At 51.8% G+C, this 17,969-nt stretch overlaps 1 protein-coding gene across 3 annotated transcripts in view; it reads left to right on the forward strand.

The window, feature by feature from the left end:
- LRP4 (LDL receptor related protein 4) overlaps window positions 1–17,969 on the forward strand; it is a 49,920-nt gene that overhangs the window by 15,994 nt on the left and 15,957 nt on the right. For 2 of the 3 annotated variants that reach the window (XM_078058075.1, XM_078058072.1), the window contains 22 exons: window positions 148–634; window positions 1,021–1,146; window positions 1,742–1,867; window positions 2,059–2,193; window positions 2,575–2,700; window positions 3,046–3,276; window positions 4,134–4,290; window positions 5,909–6,126; window positions 6,287–6,463; window positions 6,851–6,973; window positions 8,622–8,830; window positions 8,989–9,070; window positions 9,620–9,725; window positions 11,015–11,216; window positions 12,918–13,107; window positions 13,196–13,327; window positions 14,249–14,389; window positions 14,730–14,816; window positions 14,923–15,094; window positions 15,937–16,099; window positions 16,223–16,448; window positions 16,809–17,112. In XM_078058075.1, the coding sequence (XP_077914201.1) occupies window positions 148–634; window positions 1,021–1,146; window positions 1,742–1,867; window positions 2,059–2,193; window positions 2,575–2,700; window positions 3,046–3,276; window positions 4,134–4,290; window positions 5,909–6,126; window positions 6,287–6,463; window positions 6,851–6,973; window positions 8,622–8,830; window positions 8,989–9,070; window positions 9,620–9,725; window positions 11,015–11,216; window positions 12,918–13,107; window positions 13,196–13,327; window positions 14,249–14,389; window positions 14,730–14,816; window positions 14,923–15,094; window positions 15,937–16,099; window positions 16,223–16,448; window positions 16,809–17,112 (3,920 nt within the window). The remainder of the gene's footprint in view (window positions 1–147; window positions 635–1,020; window positions 1,147–1,741; window positions 1,868–2,058; window positions 2,194–2,574; window positions 2,701–3,045; window positions 3,277–4,133; window positions 4,291–5,908; window positions 6,127–6,286; window positions 6,464–6,850; window positions 6,974–8,621; window positions 8,831–8,988; window positions 9,071–9,619; window positions 9,726–11,014; window positions 11,217–12,917; window positions 13,108–13,195; window positions 13,328–14,248; window positions 14,390–14,729; window positions 14,817–14,922; window positions 15,095–15,936; window positions 16,100–16,222; window positions 16,449–16,808; window positions 17,113–17,969) is intronic. The other variant, XM_036104949.2, reaches the window with a different exon arrangement.

Here is a 17,969-nt window from a genome sequence, read left to right on the forward strand (position 1 = left end):
TCCACCCGCACACGGGAGTCCATCGGGACCGTCCCAGATGAAACTCGCTTTCCTTGCCTGAACGTCTCACCCCCTGGAGGAGTCAGGGCCTCTGTCCTGTGTCCGGGCCTGAGTGTATGCCGCTCCCGACCCCTGCCTGCCTTCCAGCCTCAGCAGTGCCCACGCCCCCCTGCAACCTGGAGGAGTTCCAGTGTGCCTACGGCCGCTGCATCCTCGATATCTACCACTGCGACGGGGATGATGACTGCGGGGACTGGTCAGACGAGTCCGACTGCTGTGAGTGGTCTGGCCAGCAGGGTGGAGGAGGAGGGAGGGAGGCCAGGCCCGAGGAACTCCTGGAGTGGTAAGGCACAGGTGCCAGCTGGGGCAGGAGCTCAGGGGAGGAGTTTCCGGATTCTCAGCTTCCTGTCGGGCAGAGACGGAGGAGCTGGGTGCTGGGGCCGGGCTTTCTGGTCTGCCCTGGACCCTGTGTCCTGGGACTGGCTAGCGACAGGAGTCTGTCCTGTTTCCCCAGCCTCCCACCAGCCCTGCCGCTCGGGGGAGTTCATGTGTGACAGTGGCCTGTGCATCAACGCAGGCTGGCGCTGTGATGGCGATGCGGACTGTGATGACCAATCTGATGAGCGCAACTGCAGTGAGTGGGGGCAGGGCCAAAGGGCGGAGCCGGAAGTAGGGAAAGGGCCCGTGGAGCCAAAAAAGCCACCATGGATGAAGACAGATGGGACAGGACTGTTGTGGACGGTGGTGTAGGTTGGGCACGGCACAGAGGCGCTATGTCCAAAGGGATGCCAGTCACACAGTGGATGTACACATTCTGTAGTTCTAGAGATTTGTATATATGTCCCGGCAGTTTTCTTGCGGGTAGCAGGAAGGCGTCTTGGGGGAAAGGTTGCCTTTTTTTCTGATTTGCACAAAGACACAGTTCAGAACAACGGTGAGGGGGGATGCTGGCATGGAGTGCGGGGTGGAGCCTCGGGCCGCAGCGGGGCCAACCTTTCACGAGGCCTCTGCTTTGCGCAGCCACTTCCATGTGTACCGCCGAACAGTTCCGCTGCAGGTCAGGCCGCTGCGTCCGCCTGTCCTGGCGCTGTGATGGGGAGGACGACTGTGCAGACAACAGTGATGAAGAGAACTGTGAGAACACAGGTGGAGTCTCCCGGGAGGGGTCCCCAGGTCCCTTGACCCGTGGTTGGGTTGGAGGACAGGGGTGGATGGAGGGGGTCACCACTGCCATTCCATTGGGCTACAGGGATGCTTTCGTCAGATCTTGCCCACGGCCTGGATTTTTCCTGCCCTTCCCAGTTACCAGTGTCAAATCCAGGTGCATCTGTTACCGGCCCAGCCTTATGGCCTGGAACACAACATCAGCAGCCTCTCATGTTCTGACTCATACACAGCCCGCCTGTTGCTCTGGCCTCGTGAGCGGGGACTGTTCTCTGTGGCTGACAGCCCCCTGACTGCCCTGGCCATGCCGCCAGGTGCAGGACATGGATGCACTCTCTCCTTTGTCCCATGTCCCTCACCATTCCACTGTGGTATCCTGGGAGCGAACAAATGCAGACATCCAGCCAGCCCTGTCTGAGCTGCTTCCTGCCCTGGACCCCGACCCTCCCACCTTGAATCTCATCTGTCTCCAGCTCGCCCTAGAAAATGACAGGCTCCCATCCTTTTGTTGACCCAAGCCCTGCCCTGCTGTGACCTGCCTCTCCCTCCCGCCCTGCTCTGCTCCCCCACTCTCTAGGAAGCCCCCAGTGTGCCTCAGACCAGTTCCTGTGCTGGAACGGGCGCTGCATCGGGCAGCGGAAGCTGTGCAATGGGGTCAACGACTGCGGGGACAACAGTGATGAAAGCCCACAGCAGAACTGCCGTGAGTGTCCCCAGTGGGCGGGCCTGGCCCCTGGTCTGTGGCTGAACCCCACCCATGTGGTTCAAAGAGAATCCTCCCTAGGGATTCTTGCAGCCTCGGGAGCTGTTCTTCGTGGTCCAGGTGGAATGCCAAGTTGGCTGTCTGGGGGAGGATTCTGGGCTCAACTCCCATCTCTGGCTTGGCTGGCACAGGGCCCCGGACGGGCGAGGAGAACTGCAATGTTAACAACGGTGGCTGCGCCCAGAAGTGCCAGATGGTGCGGGGGGTGGTGCAGTGTACCTGCCACACAGGCTTCCGGCTCACCGAGGATGGGCACATGTGCCAGGGTGAGCTGGGGCCTGCTTTGGAGCTGGGCAGGGGCAGCGGACAGGCAGCTGTGTCTCCCCTGGGTCCGACATTTGATGGATGTGACCTCATTTCATCATCCCCCTAGCAGGTGGCGATGGTCCTATCTGTTTCACAGATGGGAAAACTGAAGCCCAGAGAGGTTAAGTAACTTACTGATGGCCACAGAGCCGGTGAGAGCAGAGTTGGGATTCCAGCCCAGGTCTCCATGACCTTGAAGCCCTTAACCACTTGTTGTATAGCCTTCCCACTAGGCCTAGAGAGTAGATGGGTATGTGGGCAGGGAAGCGACTAGTCAGCCTGGGAGTTGGGGTGGGAGGATGGCAGAACGGAGATCTCCTGACCCTGCCCGGTCCTCCCAGATGTGAATGAATGTGCGGAGGAGGGGTATTGCAGCCAGGGCTGCACCAACAGTGAAGGGGCCTTCCAGTGCTGGTGTGAAGCAGGCTATGAGCTCCGGCCCGACCGGCGCAGCTGCAAGGCTCTGGGTAAGGGCTACTGGCGTTCGGCTCGCTGGGCAGAGGGCTGAGCCTGGAGACATCCAGGGGCTCCGGTCCCTGGGGATTTGCTGACAGGTAGAGAGAGTTTCATCTCAGTAAAATGGAGCTGTGAGTTGCATTCTGAGCCCCAAGAAAATCTCCACTGGGGTGGGGTGGGTGGGAGAGTATGCTTTGGAGGCTCCCACTCTTCTAGTCCTGCTCCCAGCAGCTCTGGACATGCCCTCAGGGACAGGGGGCCCCATTTGTCCACTGAGGAGCTGGGGGTGCATGCTGATGGGTGTCAGGGGCAGCTCTGGAGCCCAGTGGGGGCCCCATTTCTATGCCACGTCCCAGGGCCGGAGCCTGTGCTACTGTTCGCCAATCGCATCGACATCCGGCAGGTGCTGCCGCACCGCTCCGAGTACACGTTGCTGCTCAACAACCTGGAGAACGCCATTGCCCTTGATTTCCACCACCGGCGCGAGCTCGTCTTCTGGTCAGACGTCACCCTGGACCGGATCCTCCGTGCCAACCTCAATGGCAGCAACGTGGAGGAGGTTGTGTCTACAGGGCTCGAGAGCCCAGGTAGGAAATGAGGCCCTGGGGGGAAGGGCAGGGCCACGGTGTGTGCAAAGCAACGGTGGAAGGGACAGGATAGTGGCTTGCAAGCCTTGGGCAGCAGAACATCTTTTTCTTCTGGCGAAATCTTGGATGGAATTCTAGTAGAGAAAACATGAATTTTATGGGTTCAGGTTTATGACATTTGCTCATTATTGGGCTCAATATTAATGAGATGTTTTGATGAATGTAATCATTTGAAATCAGAGATTTATGGGCAGCAGTTACAATTCGCTCTAAGTCTTAGCATTTGGTTCAGTTCAGACTTTCGTTTTGATTGCTTAGTATTAAGGATATTCTCCTCGACCCAGATAGATACATGCAAATGTTTACAGATTAAAAAAACAAGAGCTCACTCTGTAATCTTAGGCCATTCTACAAGCCAGTGAAGTGGATTAGAATCTGGTATCACGCACATTTGACTCATATGCTTATGGAACTTCTGAAGTACCTCTAGAAAACTCTGAGCCAGTTTGCAAACCCTTGAGGCAGTGCGGGGCGGGGGGGGGGGGGGGGGGGGGGGGGCGGACCCTGGGCGTGGGTCAGGGAGCCAGGATTCAGGAAGTAGAATATGGTTGGCTGAGAGGAGGAAGTGCTTGACCTTGGACAGTTCCTCGATTTCTCTCTGCCTGTTTCTCCATCTTCACGGAGATTCTAGTATTGAGCTCCCAGAGTTGTTCTGACGATCAAGTGAGTTGGTGTACGTAACATGGTCAGAACAGCGCCCAACCCAACACCTTCCTGTAAGATTTGGCTCTTGTTACGTGGGCACAGAGGACACCTGGCTGAATCCCTGACACTTTCCTGTTGCCTCTTTCCATCAGGGGGCCTGGCTGTGGATTGGGTCCATGACAAACTCTATTGGACCGACTCGGGGACATCAAGGATTGAGGTCGCCAACCTGGACGGGGCCCATCGGAAGGTGCTGCTCTGGCAAAACCTTGAGAAGCCCCGGGCTATTGCCTTGCACCCCATGGAGGGGTGAGTGAGTTGTGTCTCAAGCTCCCAAATCCCTCTTGCAACCTCTAGGGACAGTTCTTGGGCCAGACCTTGTTGGAAGGGCCTCTTCACAGTGTGGCCTTAAAACAGCATGGGCTCTGCACCCAGACATGCCTGGATTCGAGTCCTGGCTCTGCAGGAAATGGCCGTGTGGTCTTGGGTCAGTCTATATCTGCCTGCGCTCAGTCACTTATAATTGGGGATAAAAAAAGCACACCTACCTTCTAGCCGTGTGATTTTAAAAGAAACTCACTTTTTAAAATGGAGGTACAGGGGTGCCTGGGTGGCTCAGTCATTAAGCGTCTGCCTTCGGCTCAGGTCATGATCCCGAGGTCCTGGGATCAAGCCCCACATCAGGCTCCCTGCTCCACGGAAGCCTGCTTCTCCCTCTCCCACTCCCCCTGCTTGTGTTCCCTCTCTTGCTGTGTGTCTCTCTGTCAAATAAATAAATAAAATCTTTAAAAAAATAAAATAAAATGGAGGTATATTTATACATATATAACCTTATATTAGTTTCAGGTGTACAGCATAATGATTCAGTATTTGTGTATATTGCAAAATGATCACTGCAATAAGTCTCATTAACATCTGTCAGAGTACAACAGTTACAACAATTTTTTTTTAAAGATTTTATTTATTTGACAGAGAGAGATACAGAGAGACAGGGAACACAAGCAGGGGGAGTGGGAGAGGGAGAAGCAGGCTCCCCGCTGAGCAGGGAGCCCGATGCGGGGCTTGATCCCAGGACCCCAGGATCATGACCCAAGGCAAAGGTAGAGGCTTAACGACTGAGCCACCCAGGCGCCCCAGTTTTTTCTTGTGATGAGAACTTTTAAGATCTACTCTCTTAGCAACTTTGAAATAATACAGCACAGTGTGATTAACTATAGTCGCCATGCCGTGCATTACATCCCCATGACTTACTTATTATATAATTAGAAGTTTGTACCTTTTGACCCCCTTCACCTATTTCACTCACCCAAAATGTGATGCATTTTAAATGGCTAAGACACATTAAATCATTGCAGGCGCTTAATATTTTTATTATTAGTTCATAGGGTTGAACTAATTAATAAAAATTAATAATTTTTGTTATTAGAGAAAAAAGTCTCCCACAAGGGTTGGGATTTTTGTCTGTTCTGTTTACTGCGATACTCCTAATCCCTAAGAGACAGCCCTGCAAGTACTATTAAAAAAAAAAAGGGGGGGAGGCACCTCAGTCATCATGCATCTGCCTTCGGCTCAGGTCATGATCCCAGGGTCCTGGGATCGAGCGCTGCATCAGGCTCCCTGCTCGGCGGGAAGCCTGCTTCTCCCTCTCCCACTCCCCCTGCTTGTGTTCCCTCTCTTGCTGTCTCTCTCTGTGTCAAATAAATAAAATCTTTAAAAAAAAAAAAGAATTGTTAAATGAATAAATGCCCTGCTAGAGACATTTAAATTCAGACATTGAGAAAACACTCTGTGGACTACACACAGAATGTGCCTCCTGCTAGTTGGACTCCCCTGGGTTAAATGGATAAAAGGCCCCAGTCTGATTATTATTCCTGTTACTACCAGCCTTCTGCTGCCTGTCTCTCAATTTCCTTTTGTCTTTTCCTAGTACCATTTACTGGACAGACTGGGGCAACACCCCCCGCATTGAGGCCTCCAGCATGGATGGCTCTGGACGCCGCATCATTGCCGATACTCACCTCTTCTGGCCCAATGGCCTCACCATTGACTATGCTGGGCATCGTATGTACTGGGTGGATGCTAAGCACCATGTCATCGAGAGGGCCAATCTGGACGGGAGTCACCGCAAGGCTGTCATTAGCCAGGGTGAGGCCCTTTCTCCACTCTCCTTCATCTCTCATCCTTCTTCCCCAATCCCAGCCCCCAGGAGCCTTGGCAGAGGGTGAGATTTGCGCAGTTGCCAGGCCTGGGCCTGGAGCCCATGGTAGGCTCTGTCTGGACTGAGGTCCTTCTGGACTTTCCCCAGGCCTCCCCCATCCCTTTGCCATCACCGTGTTTGAAGACAGCCTGTACTGGACAGACTGGCACACCAAGAGCATCAATAGTGCTAACAAATTCACTGGCAAGAACCAAGAGATCATTCGCAACAAACTCCATTTCCCCATGGACATCCACACCCTGCACCCCCAGCGCCAGCCTGCAGGTAAGAAAGGACCCACCTGGTGGACCTCCGGTGCCTCTGAGAACCTTCCCTGCACCTGTCTCGGCTGCCATTGTTTCCGGCCGGGAAATTTGCGGTTGGCACGGATACGGGCCAATTTCTCCCTCTGCTGGACATTTAGGATACAACATCGAGAGTCGAGAAAATCGGCTTCACTGTCGCCATCTGATTCAGGCAAACGTTTACAGGATATCTCTTCTGTCAGGGATTCACTGTGTTCGCAGCTGGGACAGATATAATAAATAATGAGACATAGTTCCTCCTTCCAGGGAACTCACACCCTGGCTAAACCCCTACTCACTTGCCTTGGGGTGGACTCTGCCAACCTTTGGTCTCTCCTGACCCTTTTGCTCTGGGCTCTTTGAACAGGGAAGAACCGCTGTGGGGACAACAACGGAGGCTGCACCCACCTATGTCTGCCCAGTGGCCAGAACTATACATGTGCCTGCCCCACCGGTTTCCGCAAGATCAGCAGCCACGCCTGTGCCCAGAGTAAGTGGGTCTGGGGCACCTGCCTTAGTGGACGTGCCTTGTGAAGGTGGGCGGAAGGAACAGGAGATAGGAATTCAAGGGATTGCCTGTCATGGGGAAGAGCCAGGCTCCTCAGATAGCCCCTGGAGAGGAAGAACTTAAGAGGCTGATGGCTCCTATATCCAAGCTGAGGCCTCAGGGCTCAGTGGCACAACCCAGTTGAGCATGAATACCTGCAACCAGGCTGGTGGATCATTTCACCAGGTAGGATGCTTTATCCATAGGCAGCGAGAGGGTTCCAGGCCCTTCTAGAAAGTAGGGGTTTCTATCTCTTTACCTTTAGCCTCACCCTATTAAAGACTTCCTTCCAGCTCCTAAACCAGAGAGCCAAGGTTAGGACCTTTGGTGATGCTCTGTATACATAGACCCTGGATAAATAAGTGTCTAAAGAGTGGGAGATTATGGGGTTCCCTGGTCGCTCCCTGAACTCCTATTTTGGCTTCCTTTGAGCTCCTGCAGGGTTATTGCCTTGAGAGGGTAGCCCTGTCTAGCTCAGAGTTGCAGGTGACTTTTCCTAAGAATAGTCCAGAGAGGGGTGATGGAGTATGACATCACCAGCAAGGAGCTAGGGGTAATTCCTCACACATCAGCAGTTGCTCTTGTTTACTGCTGTGTACTCACTGACCCTCTTGTCCCTTGTTAAAACCAAACTTCTCTTGGGATCTGGGTCCTTTCCAGAGAGTGATATTAGGGAAACTATTCAGAGGAACAGGGGCTATTCATTCAACACGCATTGATTGAGAACCTGCCTTCCTTGCATTCTTGTAAGTGCCCAGCTTTGTCCCTCTTGTCTCAGTGAGGTACAACAGGTTTCCCCAGGAGCTCCCCCTAAGCATTTCCCAGAGCTTAAAAGAAGACACTCGGTAAAGTGAGGCAGGAAGTGCCTTCCGGGCAGAAATGTATACTGGGAAATATTCAGATAGACCAGAATGGGGCAAGGGACGGAGAAGAGCCAGGGGGAAGCAGCTGTGTAGCGGGGTAGCCAGAGCTCCTTCTCCGGAGCCAGACCTGAGTTCAAGTCCCAGCTCTGGTGCTTTGTAGCTGGGGGAAGCTGGGCAAGCTCCTTGACCTGCTTTTAGCCTCAGGGTTGCTAATCTAGGAAATGAGAATAAGAATGACGTGAATCACAAAGAGTTGCTATGAGAGTAAAGGAGGCAAGGCAGGCCTGGCAAGGAGTGAGTGCTCAGTAGTCATTGTTGGGTAATGTTGTGAAGAGAAGGATGTAGGTGATGGAGTGGAGCGGAAGCCCTGAAGCAGGCATGGAAGTGAGCAAGGTCGGGTGGGGGTGGACAGACAGCCAGCCAGTGCGTCCAAAGAGGCTGAGCAAAGAGGAGAGAAAAGGAGGTGAAGCTGACAGACGCTTAAACAGGATACACTTCCAGACCCTGGGGAGAGTCTGTTTCCTAGTCCATTGACCCTAAAGCCTGAGTCTGTCAACACGGGCCTGCCCAGTGCTCACAGAGGGCCTGAAGTGTGAAGAGTAGGGGACAAAGGGCACCAGATCCCAGGAAGTGTGATTGAACCAGATGTCACACAGGTGAGCGTCTGTGTCTGTCACTGTGATTGGATTTAGAGCATTAAAAGAAGACCCCTTTCGGCCTTTGATCAGGTCTTGACAAGTTCCTGCTTTTTGCCCGAAGGATGGACATCCGTCGGATCAGCTTCGACACAGAGGACCTGTCCGACGATGTCATCCCACTGGCTGACGTGCGCAGTGCTGTGGCCCTTGACTGGGACTCCCGGGATGACCACGTGTACTGGACAGATGTCAGCACTGACACCATCAGCAGGGCCAAGTGGGATGGAACAGGACAGGAGGTAGGGCCCATCGGGGAGGGCAGAGACTGAGGGGCGGAATCCAGCTTCTCCTGGGTCAAGGCTTCCCATACCTTTGCCATCCTTGAGAATTGGTACAGTTGGGCCCCAGAGCTGAGGTACAAGTCCAGTTGGTGCTAACAGCTTTGCTTTCTGTCTAGGTGGTAGTGGATACCAGTTTGGAGAGTCCAGCAGGCCTAGCCATCGATTGGGTCACCAACAAGCTATACTGGACAGATGCAGGTATGTTCAGGGCAGCCATGGCCCGGCTCTGTGGGGGTCTTCTTACTGAAATTCTAGCCTCAGGTAGAAGGGGCCCCATCTAGACCACTTGTCTTGGCCTAAAGTTCTTGGCAGGTCAGAAGTGGTGGGGCTGCTACAGAGCTGAAGCTATACGCTCATATCTGAGGGTTTGGCATTTGCCAGTCAGAAGGCAGCTAACAGTAGCTGCCTCTGTAGCTGGTTCTCAGGAATGTTTTGAGGCATTTCAGAGAAGGAAACTCTGCCCTGTGGTTTTCCTTCCATCACTGTCTTAATAAAACAAGCATTTTCTATGAGCCAGGTGAGTCTGGGAGGCAAGAGGAATACCTCATACCAGAGCTACTCAAAGTGTGGTCCCCGGACCTGCAGCATCATCTTCTCCAAATTCAGTTCACTCAGTATCTGTTGCGCATCTGTTGTAAAATATTTCCTGATCATCTCCGGCATGCCAGGCTCTGTGCTGGGAGTGGAAGGCAGGAGGGTGAAGGACCAAGAATAGAGTTAATATCTTTGCCCCTTACTTCTTGGTAGGGACAGACCGGATTGAAGTGGCCAACACAGATGGCAGCATGAGGACAGTTCTCATCTGGGAGAACCTTGATCGTCCCCGGGACATCGTGGTGGAACCCATGGGCGGGTGAGCACCTGTTCCTTTGGGACAAGCTCCACCCATCCCACAGCTCTGAGCACTAGAGGGGAGTCTGGAGGTTAGCGGGAATGGCCAGATCTTATGGGCACAGGCAGGAAGAGCATTTACAGAAACCACAGAGGCACAGTGAAAACTCCGCCCCCCCAGTGGACAAGGAAACCTTTTAAATTTTTTCATCTTTTTTTTTTTGTCTGCTAACAAAAGGAACTCATTGTAAATAAACCAACCAACAAACAAATAAGTAAATAAATCTGTAGTAAGTGAAGATTTCCTATAGCCTCACTCTCCAGCAATAACCATTGTTAACAGTTAATGGTTTAGGGTATTTTTCCAGATTTTCTTTTACATGCATATATATATATTTGGTGGTGGTGGTGGTGGTGGTTTTGGTTCTACCACAGTGGCATACTGTTTCGTAATTTGGGTTTTTTTTTTTTCACTTAACTATATATTCTGGATATCTTTCCACTTGATAATATAGAGCTGTCTTATTCTTCTTCATGGTTATATAGAAGAATTCCATTAAATTTGTGTACCATAATTATTTAACCCATCCAGTCAAGGAAACATTTTTTTTTTTTTTTAAGATTTTATTTATTTATTTGACAGAGAGAGAGAGAGAGATCACAGGCAGAGGGAGAGGGAAAAGCAGGCTCTCCGCTGAGCAGGGAGACCGACACGGGGCTCGATCCTAGGACCCTGGGATCATGACCTGAGCCGAAGGCAGATTTTAACCAACTAAGCCACCCAGGCACCCCCAGGAAACATTTCTTTTTCTTTTTTCTTTTTTTTTTTTTTAAGATTTATTTATTTGTTTGAGAGAGAGAATGAGAGAGAGAGAGAGAGCACATGAGAGCGGGGAAGGTCAGAGGGAGAAGCAGACTCCCCGCTGAGCAGGGAGCCCAATGTGGGACTCGATCCTGGGACTCCAGGATCATGACCAGAGCTGAAGGCAGTCGTTTAACCAACTGAGCCACCCAGGTGCCCACATGGACACCTTGTACCCCATTCTTCCCTTCTTTCTTTATCCCCAAATAGGCCTCATTTGCCAAACACTCCTTGAGCCATTGAGCTCTGCCTTTATTAAAACCCTGGGGAACCTTTGGATAGTGATAGAACATACAAGCCCTTCGGGGACGGCTTTGAGCCCATGATGGGGCTGGGAGCTGAGGCAGGAGGCTGGGGCAACGAGTGCCAGCAGCTGACACCCCAGGCGCCCCGAGTCCCCACGGTGTGTTAACTAGAAGGCTTGTAAGAGCTTCCTTGCCTGTGCCCAGGTACATGTATTGGACCGACTGGGGTGCAAGCCCCAAGATTGAACGAGCTGGCATGGATGCCTCCGGCCGCCAGGTCATCATCTCTTCCAATCTGACCTGGCCTAATGGATTAGCCATTGACTACGGGTCCCAGCGGCTTTACTGGGCGGATGCTGGCATGAAGACGATTGAATTTGCTGGTCTGGATGGCAGCAAGAGGAAGGTAAGGGTGGTGTTAAGGCATCCTCCCCCAACCCCCACAGCCTCCGGGGCAGCACTCCCTGGCCGGCAGCTAGGAGGACCCAGGCGTGATGGGACCAGCATGAGGGGTGTGCTCTTCCTTTGAGGCTGTGTCTGCCCTTCAGAGCCGAGGAGGCTGGGTGGGGGATTGTTGCCTGGTGATGAAGGGAAGCTAGGGCTTTGTGTAGATTGTGGTGCACAGACCTTCCTACTAACTGTCACAACTGACACTATTTAATCACCAATTGCCTCCTGGACCCGTGAGAGATCGTTCTCTTTGTTTTTGATGTTGTTTATTGGTATAATTTCAAGTTTACAGAAAAGTTATAAGAATTGTCAAATCGGTGAACCATTCTCTTTCTAACCACACAAACACACACACACACACACACACACACGCACACACACGTGATTATTTTTCTGAACCATCTGAGATTAAATTGGAAACATCCTGCCCTTGACCCCAAAATATTTCGATTTCCTAAGAACAAGGACATTGTCTTAAGTAACCACAGTGCAATGATCAAAATCAGGAAGTTTAACATTGATACACTATTACTGTCTAATTAACAGTCCATATTCAGTCTCACCACCAATTGCCCCAATAATATCCTTTATAGCTTTTTTTTTTTTCCTTTTTTTTTTTTCTGAGGCCAGGATCCAATCCCAGATCACAACTGTGTTGAGTAATCAGGTCTCTTTAACCTCTAATCTGGAACACTTCCTCATAATTAATTAACCCATCCAGTCAAGGAAATAAGTCCTTTCTATGTCTTTGTTGACCTTTGTATTTTTAAAAATCAAATGCCAGTTATTTTGTAGAACGTCCCTCAATCCGTCTGCTGTTTCCTTAGATTCAGATTATGTGTTTGGGGCAGGGGTACTACATTAAATAAAGTCGTGTCTCATCAGCAGGCACAGAGGTCAGCTTGTCCCTTTACAGTGAAATTAACTTGCCATGGGTAAGATGGTTGGTTAAGGTGGTGTCCACCATGCAGTTGCTGTTTTTCCTTTTGTAATTAGTAAATAATTTGTGCAGAGATACTCTGAGGTTACGTTAATCATACATGATCTTTTACTATCATCACACAACCCTTGGAGCCAGGCGCCATCACGATCATATCACAGATTGGCAAACCAAAGCTCAGAGAGATTTTTTTTTTTTTTTTTAAGATTTTATTTGTTTGTTTGACAGAGAGAGACACAGCGAGAGAGGGAACACAAGCAGGGGCAGTGGGAGAGGGAGAAGCAGGCTTCCCGCGGAGCAGGGAACTCAATGCGGGGCTCGATCCCAGGACTCTGGGATCATGACCTGAGCCGAAGGCAGAGGCTTAACGACTGAACCACCCAGGCGCCCCGAGATTTTTTTTTTTTAATCAGAGAGAGAGAAAGCGAGCACAAGCAGGGGGAGTGGCAGGCAGAGGGAGAAGCAGGCTTCCTGCTCGGGACTCGATCCCAGGACCTTAGGATCATGACCTGAGCCGAAGGCAGCTGCTTGACTGGCTGGGCCACCCAGGCGTCCTTCAGAGAGATTTTATAACCAGCTCTTGCTCAAGGTCGCTCAGCAGGTGGTAGTGGAGGGACTGCATCCTGACTCCACATGCGGAGGTGGCTCCCTCTTGATCGCCGCTCTGTACTGTCGCACCTTGCTGGGGGATGACACAAGTGCTGGGGCCCCCGGCAGGTGCTGATTGGAAGCGAGCTCCCCCACCCCTTTGGGCTAACCCTGTATGGGGAGCGCATCTACTGGACTGACTGGCAGACCAAGAGTATACAGAGCGCTGACCGGCTGACGGGGCTAGACCGGGAGACCCTGCAGGAGAACTTGGAGAACCTTATGGACATCCACGTCTTCCACCGCCGGCGGCCCCCAGGTGAACAGCCCTCGGCCCACCGTGGCTTCTCCTCAGCCTTCCTTTGCCATAGACCTCCCTACTGACCCCCCTCCTCCTCCCTACCCAGTGTCCACGCCATGTGCTAGGGAGAATGGAGGCTGCAGCCATCTGTGTCTTCGGTCCCCAAATCCGAGTGGCTTCAGCTGTACCTGCCCCACGGGCATCAACCTGATGCCTGATGGCAAGACCTGCTCACCAGGTAAGTTGGAGCAGCACAGGCCAGGATAGAGCCTCTCCAGGAGGGGCAGTGGCTCTCTTCCTTCCCTGTAGGTGGACTCCAGGGTGGGCTGAGAAACTGTGGGTCCCGGTACTCTGAGAGGCAAAGGAGAGACCAAGAAGTTTTAGAGAAAAGGAGAAGTCCAGGATGAGGCCCAAGGGGCCAGGTAGACAGGATCATAGGCAGAGTCTAACTTGTTCTTATGAGGTCTCTATGCATTTTAGAAAAAGATGCTCTTTTCTCAGATGTTTTGCTTTCAGTATTGGAAAATTGTCATAATACACTGATTGGGTTAGAACAAGTCACTTTATTTCTATCTGCCGAGAGCCGGTATAATAAATATTAAAACATATGTGCTCCCCAATGTCATGGTCCCTCCCTTGGAAGTGGCACTTTGTGAGTGTACAACTTATGTGACAGTTGGAGGGTCCCAGAAGCAGGGCCTGGCTGCCCAGATGTTAGAAGTTGATGTTTCTCCCTAGGGGATGCTACGTGCCAGGCCGCATTTGAACCCTAACTTCCTTGGGAATTTGAATGAGAAAGGATCTGTGAATCGGCCCTCCCCAGGTGTAGGGAAAGCCCTTTCACTTAACATGAAGTTTTTTAAACCTCACGGTAAAAGTTCCTGCAAAGTGCAAAGAGCTCTCATTTATGACTGTGTGTCAGGCCCAGTGCTAAGTGCTTTCTATATATGATCTCTTCTAATCCTACGGGATACCCTGCTGTTATCCCCATTCTACAGATGCTGAAGCTGAGGCTTGAACAATTTAAAGAACTTGCCCAGGATCGCACCACTAGAAACTAACAGAGACAGGGCATGCACTCCCGTTTGCCTTACTCCAGATCCTCTTACTGGCTACACTAGGGTGACTGTCCTCTTTCCTTTTGTCCCCACCTGAGCAGGCATGAACAGTTTCCTCATCTTCGCCAGGAGAATAGACATACGCATGGTCTCCTTGGACATCCCTTATTTTGCCGACGTGGTGGTACCTATCAACATTACCATGAAGAACACCATTGCCATTGGAGTAGATCCCCAGGAAGGTCCGTGTGGCCCTCTGTCCCCGACCCACTGCAGCTGCTCTTCTTCCTCTCCTACCACCTTTGCTTCCTGCTAAGAGCCTGGGGCTCCCTGTTCCCTCTGGCACAGCCCTGCCCCATCTCTGTAGCACTTTCTCTTTGGTAATGAGGGCACGGTTTGGGACCTTGCTTCCATCTCTGCCGAGAACGTTCCTGTTACGGTATTTCTGTATCTCCCTTGATTTCCTCTGCTCAGGGGTAGAGGACTCTCTGACATGCCCTGGTGTCTCAGGGCATGGGTCAGCTATGGGTGTCCCTCTGGGAGAGGCGAGGGTCCAGGCTGAGCTAAGCCTTCCCTTTCCAGGAAAGGTGTACTGGTCAGACAGTACCCTGCACAGCATCAGCCGTGCCAATCTGGATGGCTCACAGCATGAGGACATCATCACCACAGGTGGGCCTTGCTCCCAGCCCAGGGACCCCCTGTCTGGCTGCAGAGCTGGGGAAACATCCCATCTGTTTTAAGGCAGGAGCCAGTGTGTGCTCTTGACTTCCTGCAGGGCTGCAAACCACAGATGGGCTCGCGGTGGATGCCATTGGCCGGAAAGTGTACTGGACAGACACGGGAACCAACCGGATTGAAGTGGGCAACTTGGACGGGTCCATGAGGAAAGTGTTGGTGTGGCAGAACCTTGACAGCCCGCGGGCCATTGTGCTGTACCACGAGATGGGGTGAGAGCCAGCTCTGTGGTTCGGGGCGGCGGGGTGGGCCAGCTCAGCTGGGGAAGAGAACAACGAAGTGCAGGCGTTCCTCACAGCAACGCGGAGACTGACCTCGCTGGGGCTGTTACGCTCCTTCTGACTTCTTTCAGGGGGGTAGGACAATGTAGCAGTAAAGGGCACGAGCCTTGGAGTCTGAAATCCAGGATTCAACATTCTTTACCATTTCTTAGCTGCGTCTGTCACTTCGGGTCCCGTTTTTTTTTTTTTTTTTTTTTTTTTTTTAAAGATTTTATTTATTTATTTGAGAGAGAGAGAATGAGAGAGAGAGAACACATGAGAGGGAGGAGGGTCAGAGGACGAAGCAGACTCCCTGCCGAGCAGGGAGCCCGATGCGGGACTCGATCCCGGGACTCCAGGATCATGACCTGAGCCGAAGGCAGTCGCTTAACCAACTGAGCCACCCAGGCACCCTTCGGGTCCCGTTTTTAACCTCTCATCCTCAGCTTCCTCACCAGTAAGTGGAGGTGATAGTGAAAATGCATACCTCATGCTCTTGTGAGGATTAAGTGAGAGAATCCATGGAAAATTCCTTTTTTAAAAAATTATGGTAAAAAAAACAACGTAAAATTTGCCATCTCAACTGTTTTTAATTGTATAGCTCAGTAAAGTCTATGCACATGATGGTGAAACAGGTCTTCAAAACTTTTTCGTCTTGCAAATCCGAAACTCTAGACCCGTAAACGACAACTCCACATTTTGCATAAAATCCTTTTCACAACGTTTGACGTGGGGTCAGTACTTCCAGTATGTAGGAGCTACGGGCGTAGCAGCGGGTATTTTTCCTGGCCCAGGTTCATGTACTGGACGGACTGGGGGGAGAACGCCAAGCTAGAGCGGTCTGGAATGGATGGCTCAGACCGGACCGTGCTCATCAGCAACAACCTAGGATGGCCCAATGGGCTGACTGTGGACAAGGCCAGCTCCCAACTGCTCTGGGCCGATGCCCACACTGAGGTGAGAGTCCTGCTCCTGTCACTTCCTGGAAGCCTGGGAAGACAGGAGAGGGACTGTTCAGGATCTCTACTCAGGACTCCTTGTCTACTCACAGCCATCCCCCACCCTCTCCTTCCTCCACAGCGAATTGAGGCTGCCGACTTGAATGGCGCCAGCCGCCACACGCTGGTGTCCCCTGTGCAGCACCCCTATGGCCTCACTCTACTTGACTCCTACATCTACTGGACTGACTGGCAGACCCGGAGCATCCACCGTGCCGACAAGGGGACTGGCAGCAATGTCATCCTGGTCAGGTCCAACCTGCCAGGCCTCATGGACATCCAGGCCGTGGACCGGGCACAGCCACTGGGTGAGAGGACCCCTAGGGCGGTGAGCCGGACCTGGCTTTCCAGGGGTAGCTCGGCGTCCGAGATATGTCCGGAGCACAGAGATTCTTTTATGATCTCAGAGGCAAGGACCTCCCTAAGCCCCCTTCCTGGATCAGGCCATGTTCCGTCTGGGTATGGCTGGGACTCCAACTGCATGATGCCGTCACCTTCCAAAGACCTCCTGAAGGGAGACATACCTGCTCCTTCTCCCTCATCCTTGCCAGGCACCAAATTCTGTCACTTAGAACAGAGGAGAACCAGGCACAAGGAACTAGGGCCTTTGTAAGCTTCCCACAAGAATCCGGGCTGGGTGTCAAGGCTCATGCGTCTCGCCTCCCCAGGTTTTAACAAGTGTGGTTCGAGAAACGGCGGCTGCTCCCACCTCTGCTTGCCTCGGCCCTCAGGCTTCTCCTGCGCCTGCCCCACTGGCATCCAGCTGAAGCGAGATGGGAAGACATGCGATCCCTCCCCCGAGACCTACCTGCTCTTCTCCAGCCGAGGCTCCATCCGGCGTATCTCACTGGACACGAGCGACCACACAGATGTGCACATCCCGGTTCCTGAGCTAAATAATGTCATTTCCCTGGACTATGACAGCGTGGATGGGAAGGTCTATTATACAGATGTATTCCTGGATGTTATCAGGTATGAACGTCCCTGAAATCTCCAGAGGACGCAGACCTATGTCCCATCCCTGATGGCGTGAGGTCATGGTTCATGTTGACCTCTAAATAGACTGAGTGATTTGGTAGTTTGGATAGTGAGTTCTGATCCTGGCTTGTTCGCTTGTCATTTACAACAGAGTTCAGATTTGGGTTTGTTGTTGTTGCTGTTGTTATTTCTAGATTAATAGAAGCCTAGTATGTAAAACAAACGGATAGTCAGGCTAGGGACCTGGAGCCTTTACCCCACTATTGGGCCCTGTGGGAGCTCTAAGCATCCCCTAAGACTCATTGATGAGTAGGCCATGCAGCTAAACCACGTATCTGTATTATAATACAGGAGCCCTGGACAAATGCCAAGGCTTATGGTTGTTCACAAGGTTGTATTTTGCTGTTTTAAAAATATTTTTGTTTTATTTTACTTTTTATTATTCTTTCAATTTTTTTTATCCCATCATAACTGAGGAATGTGATGCCCTGCCACTAGTATGAGGGGTTTATGATGGCAGAGAAAGAATTCTCTCGTGTGAAAGAATAGGAGCATTCCCCTTTGTTCTCCCTGAGGGGCATATTAGAATCTCATGCTGGAGGGGCGCCTGAGTGGCTCAATCATTAAGCGTCTGCCTTCGGCTCAGGTCATGATCCCAGCGTCCTGGGATCGAGCCCCACATTGGGCTCCCTACTCAGCGGGGAGCCTGCTTCTCCCTCTCCTCCTCCCCCCTGCTTGTGAGCGCTCTCTCTCACATAAATAAATAAAATCATAAAAAAAAAAAATCTCATGCTGGGAACAGGTGGGAATATGTAGTTTAGAGAAGTTCCCTAAGTGTTTGTGACATACCC

This window comes from Halichoerus grypus, chromosome 11, assembly GCF_964656455.1.
Source record: "Halichoerus grypus chromosome 11, mHalGry1.hap1.1, whole genome shotgun sequence".
NCBI lineage: Eukaryota > Metazoa > Chordata > Mammalia > Carnivora > Phocidae > Halichoerus > Halichoerus grypus.